Below are 8,308 nucleotides of genomic sequence, written 5' to 3' on the forward strand. Positions count from 1 at the left end.
ATTACAGGCGTGAGCCACCGTGCCTCACCTCACTGCCTCTTTTCTTAGCATTCCCCAGCTATTTCATTTCTTTTTTAAAAAACATGACACTTTGTCTCTGTCCACCCAACATCTTCCCAGCTCCATAGAGCACAAACGCCCTCCTGCTCACGGAGGGCTGCACCCTCCCCTCCACACACGTGGCACCCCACTGGGCACACACGAGGAGCCACACTTTGAGCCTGGTCCTGGCTGTGGACAGGGTCTCTGAGGGCCCCAGCCAGCCTCTGCCCGGGTGGTGGGAGGAAGTGGGAGCAGCATGGCCCTCTGAGTCCTCATGCTGTGCCCACCCTACACGCTCCTCAGCCTCTTCCCCACCATGCCCCGGCACAACTTACACAAGATCGCCCCGCTGGTGAAGTCTCTATGTGCCAAGCATGGCATTGAATACCAGGAGAAGCCGCTACTGAGGGCCCTGCTGGACATCATCAGGTGAGGGGTGGAGGTCCACAGGCACTGGGCCCTGGGATCACCCGTGGTGCAGACAGTGGGATCACAAGAGGGGCTGGGCCCTCCTGGCACAGTCACCCACCAGGGCACCTGCCTTACTCCCGAGCCTGTGTTAGGAGCTGTTGGGCTTTTCTCCCTGGGCTGCAAGAAGACCATCCCTTTCTGTGTGGGGTTCCTGGTAGGCTCTGAGCTGACAGCCCCACAGGCCCAGTGGCAGTGGTAAGCCCTGGTTAGGGCCAAGGGGACATACATGCCACCTTAATGATGGCCTCCTCAGCCCTTGCACTCCCTGGGGCCAGTCCCGTCCTGGTCCCTGACCCTGGTCCATCCCCAACTTTGCAGGTCCCTGAAGAAATCTGGGAAGCTGTGGCTGGACGCCTACCTTCACAAATGAAGCCACAGCCCCCGGGACACCGTGGGGAAGGGGTGCAGGTGGGGTGATGGCCAGAGGAATGATGGGCTTTTGTTCTGAGGGGTGTCCGAGAGGCTGGTGTATGCACTGCTCACGGACCCCATGTTGGATCTTTCTCCCTTTCTCCTCTCCTTTTTCCCTTCACATCTCCCCCATAGCACCCTGCCCTCATGGGACCTGCCCTCCCTCAGCCGTCAGCCATCAGTCATGGCCCTCCCAGTGCCTCCCAGCCGCTTCTTCCAAGGAGCAGAGAAGTGGCCACCGGGGGTGGCTCTGTCCTACCTCCACTCTCTGCCCCTAAAGATGGGAGGAGACCAGCGGTCCATGGGTCTGGCCTGTGAGTCTCCCCTTGCAGCCTGGTCACTAGGCCTCACCCCCGCTTTGGTTCTTCAGATGCTCTTGGGGTTCGTAGGGGCAGGTCCTAGTCGGGCAGGGCCCCTGACCCTTCCGGCCTGGCTTCACTCTCCCTGACGGCTGCCATTGGTCCACCCTTTCGTAGAGAGGCCTGCTTTGTTACAAAGCTCGGGTCTCCCTCCTGCAGCTCGGTTAAGTACCCGAGGCCTCTCTTAAGATGTCCAGGGCCCCAGGCCTGCGGGCACAGCCAGCCCAAACCTTGGGCCCTGGAAGAGTCCTCCACCCCATCACTAGAGTGCTCTGACCCTGGGCTTTCACGGGCCGCATTCCACCGCCTCCCCAACTTGAGCCTGTGACCTTGGGACCAACGGGGGAGTCCCTCGTCTCTTGTGACTCAGCAGAGGCAGTGGCCACGTTCAGGGAGGGGCCAGCTGGCCTGGAGGCTCAGCCCACCCTCCAGCTTTTCCTCAGGGTGTCCTGAGGTCCAAGATTCTGGAGCAATCTGACCCTTCTCCAAATGCTCTGTTATCAGCTGGGCAGTGCCAGCCAATCCCTGGCCATTTGGCCCCAGGGGACGTGGGCCCTGCAGGCTGCAGGAGGGCACTGGAGCTGGGAGGTCTCGTCCCAGCCCTCCCCATCTCGGGGCTGCTGTGTGGACGGCGCTGCCTCAGGCACTCTCCTGTCTGAACCTGCCCTTACTGTGTTTAACCTGTTGCTCCAGGATGCATTCTGATAGGAGGGGGCGGCAGGGCTGGGCCTTGGGACAATCTGCCTTTCACCACATGGCCTTGCCTCGGTGGCCCTGACTGTCAGGGAGGGCCAGGGAGGCAGAGCGGGAGGGAGTCTCAGGAGGAGGCTGCCCTGAGGGGCTGGGGAGGGGGGTACCTCATGAGGACCAGGGTGGAGCTGAGAAGAGGAGGAGGCGGGGGCTGGAGGTGCTGGTAGCTGAGGGGACGGGCAAGTGAGAGGGGAGGGAGGGAAGTCCTGGGAGGATCCTGAGCTGCTGTTGCAGTCTAACCCACTAATCAGTTCTTAGATTCAGGGGAAGGGCAGGCACCAACAACTCAGAATGGGGGCTTTCGGGGAGGGCGCCTAGTCCCCCCAGCTCTAAGCAGCCAGGAGGGACCTGCATCTAAGCATCTGGGTTGCCATGGCAATGGCATGCCCCCCAGCTACTGTATGCCCCCGACCCCCGCAGAGGCAGAATGAACCCATAGGGAGCTGATCGTAATGTTTATCATGTTGCTTCCCCACCCCTACATTTTTTGAAATAAAATAAGGAATTTTATTCTCACTTCCTGTGTTTCCTGCACACCAATGCCAGGCCATGGTATTGGGTGATAGATGAGGCCCTTCTAGCTGGGCCTGGGCACCAGGAGGAGTCCCCATGCTTGCATCTCTCTGTATCCCCTCCCTCCCCTGTGGCCATCCCACCCGCCTCTCCCTGCTGCCTCTGAAATTCATTCTGGGGCCCGGAACTTGGTGGAAATGACCCAAAAACATTGGCCCATCTTCCTCCTCTCAGCAGCCGACCCCAGCCCAATTCTAAAACAGGGCTGAGAGCCACCTCTCAGCAGCTGACCCCTACCCAAGGAGGGTGGCATGGAGGGGCTTGCAGAGACTCTTCCTAACATCCTCCCTCCCCAGCTGTCTCCCCAAGTGCAATCTGCCCTCCCATCCCTGGGCCAGCCGGCTTCCACAGAGCGCCAGGCCAAACAGAATTCCTGGCCTCCTTGGAAGGGGCTGGAGAAGGCCGGGCGCGGTGGCTCATGCCTGTACTCCCAGCACTTTGGGAGGCCGAGGCGGGCAGATCACAAAGTCAAGAGATCGAGACCATCCTGGCCAACATGGTGAAACCCCGTTTCTACTAAAAATACAAAAATTAGGCTGGGTGCGGTGGCTCACGCCTGTAATCCCAGCACTTTGGGAGGCCGAGGCGGGCAGATCACGAGGTCAGGAGATCAAGACCATCCTGGCTAACACGGTGAAACCCCGTCTCTACTAAAAATACAAAAAATTAGCCGGGCGAGGTGGCGGGTGCCTGTAGTCCCAGCTACGTGGGAGGCTGAGGCAAGAGAATGGCGTGAACCCCGGCGGGGCAGAGCCTGCAGAGAGCTGAGATCACACCACTGTACTCCAGCCTGGGCGACAGCGAGACTCCGTCTCAAAAAAAAAAAAAAAAAAAAAATTAGCTGGGCATGGTGGTGTGTGCCTGCAGTCCCAGCTACTCAGGAGGCTGAGACAGGAGAATTGCTTGAACCTGGGAGGCAGAGGTTGCAGTGAGCCAAGATCGCTCACTCCAGCCTAGCGACAGAGTGAGACTCCGTCTCAAATAAATAAATAAATTAATTAATTAAATTAAATAAAAAGGGGGCCGAAGAAGGCTCTGGAGGCTGATGATTCTTTTTGTGGCTCCCATGCCCATATATGCAATGGCTCATTCAGAACCCACAGGCTGTTGGGGGGCTGATATCATCCTAGCTCAGGGTCACCAGTTCATAGGCACAGAGATTGGATCCTAGGTCTGTCTGACCCCAGAGGCTGGGAAGAGTCTAAAGCAACATGCCAGGGGCACTTGTACAGTTGGCCTCCCATGGACCCCCATGCTGCTCTGTCATCGTCTCTGGGCTGGCTTTCCTGGCAGGGCTGATCCTGGGAAAGTGTGCCAAGGAAGGGCCAAGAGGCACTGGCTAGTTAACACCTTGGGGCCTCCCCTTGGCTTTGTAGCTGCTCCCAGCAGGGCTGGGGAGGGCTCCTGAGTAGACCTCAGCCCCCGCCTGCTTCCCTGACCCCCGCTTTGCCTGGCCGAAATCCAGCCAGGTAGGGACAGCCAGCAGACTGGCTGGGGTACGTATGGCTCCCCAGTGGCCACAGGGTGTCCTGAGTAGGGCCTGGCATTACAGAAGCCCTGAGCGAGGTGGCCGACTCACCCCAGATTCACCAAGTGGCTCTGGGGAGTCCTTTGCCCTCCCTGGCCCTGTGGGCCATAGTCCACAGGGGCAGGCTAGAGGGGCCCCAAGGATGCCATTATCTCAACACCCGCTTACCCTAGGCCTTGCCCTCCTGGTGGACCCGCTGGCAGTGGCCTTCAAGGTTACAAGACCCTGGCAGGCACGGCTCCCACCCTCTGCCCTGTGCCTGTGACCCGCCTCCAGGATGGCGACCAGCCCAGGCCTCCCAACCCTACCAGTTGGAAATCCACGGGTCCATCACCCATAACAACCAGGGGGCTTGGAGTTGGGGATACTGGAGGCCAGATGGACGCTGGGGCTATGAGGGCACCAGGTAAATCTTGGCCTAGCCTCACCGGGCACTTGGAGCTTCTCTGACTTCCCCAGCCCCACCCAGCCCCGCCTTGCCCTTGAATACTTCCCTGGGTCAAGAAGCTGAGGACATTCATATCTGCTCTCTGCTTAACCGCCCCCTCCTGTCCCTGTACTCAGCTGACCCCCTTGCCAACACACCCAGAATTGTGAGTTTCTAATCCCTATCCCCTGCCAAAGTCATGGTGCCCCAATATTCAAGGCCCTGAGCAATCAAACCCCAACACCTCCATCATGGGTGAAGAGGCTGAGCCCAGAGAGAGGACAGGACTGCAGCAGGCCACACAGCAGCAGGACCCTGCTCCTAACCCGCAGGCTCCTGGCCACCTCTCCTGCACAGAAAGGGCTGGTTCCCAGACCCTGCCCCCATCACGTCAAATGTCAGACAGCTCCCAGGAGGCCCAGCGGCTGGCTGGAGGAGTGGGGGCAGTGGAAGGCAGTTAGTCTCTGAGGAGGAGATAAGGGCAGGGTAGCTACGCAGATAAAAGGGTATCAGCTTTGTGGGTAGCGGGGACATCTGCAGCCCCAAGTCTAAGCTGTGTGTGTGTGGGGCGGGGGAGGGTGCTGTGGCACCACAGGCAGATCCTCGGGGTGTCTGGCTGGACACTCCGAAGCCCTCGTGCCTACTCGGAGGGGAGAGGAAGCCTTTACCAAGCTGGACCAGGGCAGAGCTGGCAGCCACTGGGGCTGGGCTTGGGCTGCCATCAGGAGTGGCTGGCCATTGCTTGTGTGACACAGTGCCTTGGGCCCATCGGGACTCCTCAGCGAGCCGGGCTGCACCCTCCCCCGAGAGGTGTGCCCCTCTGGACAAAGAAGCTGCCTCTCAAAGAGTTCCCGTTCCAACATCTGAGAGGGAAATGGGGCGCCGTGGGGACGGCTTGCCCCAGGCTGAAACGCCACTGCCCTCGGGACTGGTTTTCCTTTTCTCAGCCGACTGGCTTCATGTGGCCAGTGCATACACGGAACAAGCAGCCCCCCAGCGTGCTGAGATTTCAGGATCACGTCCCCATCGTCCTCCACCATCACAAACACTTTGCTTTGGATTTTAAAGGCATTCAGGTCTTTCTTCTAAATCGTCCCATTCAAGAGCAAGTGTCCAAGAGAAAGAGTGACAGCAGCCAAGAGCTTGGAATAGGCCAAGCTCCCAGTAGTTGTGGTGGCTCATTGCCTGAGGACATAGTGTGGTGGGGGGAGGAACCTTGAGAAACCCATGGCCTGTCCCGTCACAAAAGAGTTTGTTGACCCCCTGCTCCCCTCCAGCTACTCCCAACACACCAGGCAGGGGCTGGCTCTTGGGCATCATCATTTCCAACATCTGCCTGGGCTGGGAGACCCGTAGCAAATGTTGATGATCAAAGGAACAAACCAACACTGCGGTTATGGTTTCCCTCAGGAGCTGTTTCTCCTCCGGGCCCACGCCTGTTGTACAGACAATAAAAAAGGAACACGGTTTCTCAGAGGTTCAGAGGTTCCACCAAAGCCTCTTTCCTTTTACAAACCTGGCCCCTGTGCCCTAAGCCTTTGTTCTGAGACTAAGAGACCTACAGATGGAGAAGGGGGAGCTCAGCTCAGGACTGAGGGTGACCTGTTCCCAGGGGATCTAGCATGGGGGACAGTGGGACAAGAGCAAAGATTCCCCTGCCAGTGATGGGTCCCAGGTGGTCCGGAGAAACCTAGGAGTGGCTGCTGAGGGCGGGGCCTCCCAGGGGTCCGCAAAGCAAGTTACCAGGGACAGTAGGGAGCACGGCCCGCCCCACACTGGCGCAGATGCTCCGGGCGCCCCTGGGTGGCGCTGCAGGCTCGGCTGTCGTGGATCCTCGGTGTTAGCATCTCCCTGGCGAGCGCCTCGGAGCCAGCGCACAGCGATCTCTACCAGGGTGTGGACGGAGGGAATGCCATTCGGAGCCTGCGCTGGCTCAGGGCGCCCGCGTGGCACTAGGAGCCAACAGGATTTAAACAGGCGGTGACAGGAAGGGGGAGTCCCTGCAGAGGGAACAGCCTGTGCAGAGACCCTGAATGCAAGGCACGCCCTGGCCATGAGAAGCGTGTGTCTGAGGCAGGAAGTACCTTTCAAGGAGCATCCAATCTTACCCTCGGCTGAAAACTGAGGCTCAGGGAAGGCAAAAAAGAACTTGCCCTAGGTGACAGAGCAAATGGTCATCCTGGGGAATTGGGTTGTGTGCACAAAATTTGTGAATAAACTGAGCCTGCTGCTGTGCCCTTTGCTAAGAGCCTTTCTTCCATCACCCTAGGTACTGCTGCTCAGAGGGGTCAAGGAACTCCCCCAAGGTCACACAGCCTGCATCCTGGCAGAAACAGGACTTGCCCCCACCCCACCCCACCCCCAAGTCTGTCTGACTTGAGTGGATCCGGTGGGGCTGGGTGGCACCCGGAGGAGGGCAGGCATCTCACTCACAACCAAGCTGAAGGGGCTGCCACCCTCTGCTTCCCTGGCCCTACCAGGAGGCCTCTGCTGGCACTGCCCTGGGCCGGGAGGCCATAGGGAACTTTGGGCTGTCTGCTCCTGGGTCTGGGAGATTATGTGAGCCGAACAGGACCTCCCCAAGTGCTCTCCTGCCCCAGAAGTCAGGGTGAGGGAAGCAGGACCCAAACACCCTGTCTGTCATCCTCTCAGAAAACACACACCAGGGTCTCCCGGGCCAGGCTCTGGGCTGCCACCAGCCTCCAGCAGCAAATGACGTCAGTATTCCAGGTGCTGTCACAGACACCCTAGTCACAGGCTGGGCAGGGAAGGGGAGGAGCCCTGCGGGTCAGAGAGAACTTTCTAGAAGGGGAGCCCCTGGGAAGAGCCGCAAGAGTCCATGGGAATGTGCAGACGGCCCCTCCTCACAGAGAGGAAGCAGGTGTGAGACTACGGTGATCAGCTTTAGCACTGAGGAGCTTTCTGGCTGTCTCGGAAGAGAAGTTCATGGGCAGCAACACTCAGCGCCACCTTGTGTATGTGTGGAGTAGGGGGCGGGTTGATGGGGCAGTGGGGCTTCCCCTCCAGCTCCGTCCCACGGAGGATGGGCCTTGGAGGGGCTGAACAAAAATTGGCAGAATTTGCGCCTTTTCCACCTCCCAAAGAGAACCCAGTCCAGGCCAATGGAAGCCCAAAAAGTAGGGGGCAACCCCTGCAGCTGGTAGGGCGACCCCAGCTCCCACTCCAGAAAGGCCTCATAGAAATCCTCACTCAGCTTTCTTTTTCAAGCTGCCGACACTTCAGATGAAACCCTCAGCTCAGCTTGGAGCTGTCAGGCTGTGTGGATGCTGGGGACTGATTGGTCCAGCCAGATCTTCTTCCCAATTCTGGGTGCCCCAAGAGGCAACTCAAAGCCCTCCCCAGAACTGTCCGAAACCCACAGGCACAGTCCAGCCCACTGCCAGACAAGGAGCCTAAGACCTGACTCCAGGGACTCAGGGACAGGAATGGCCATGCCTCGGGGGTCCAGCCTATTCACTGCAGTAACTACAGACAAGCACCTGGTCCCAGGTGGGCTTGAGGGAGATCGACGTTGCCTCCTTGGGCCACCGGGCACAGGCTGCACCACCACCACTGGTGTGATGCCAGGTGTGGTGCTAAGATCAGCAGGTGGCCCGCGGCGCGGGGCCCTTTCAGGCCCCCCATCATGGAGGGCCGTGGGAGGCCAGTGCAGGTCAAGAGGCACAACCGTCTTTCCCAGTCCATGTCCAGGAGCGTCCGCAGACATGGCCCCCAGCCCTGGGTCCT

General features: G+C 59.3%; 1 protein-coding gene across 2 annotated transcripts in view; it reads left to right on the forward strand.

The window, feature by feature from the left end:
• Positions 1-2,543, forward strand: part of FADS2 (fatty acid desaturase 2) — a 40,096-nt gene extending 37,553 nt beyond the window's left edge. For both annotated transcript variants that reach the window (XM_003828461.6, XM_008953880.5), the window contains 2 exons: positions 346-471; positions 832-2,543. In XM_003828461.6, the coding sequence (XP_003828509.1) occupies positions 346-471; positions 832-883 (178 nt within the window). In that variant the 3' untranslated portion in view covers positions 884-2,543. The remainder of the gene's footprint in view (positions 1-345; positions 472-831) is intronic.
• The last annotated feature ends 5,765 nt before the right edge of the window (positions 2,544-8,308 follow it).

The sequence above is a fragment of the Pan paniscus genome, chromosome 9, assembly GCF_029289425.2.
Source record: "Pan paniscus chromosome 9, NHGRI_mPanPan1-v2.0_pri, whole genome shotgun sequence".
NCBI classification, from domain to species: domain Eukaryota; kingdom Metazoa; phylum Chordata; class Mammalia; order Primates; family Hominidae; genus Pan; species Pan paniscus.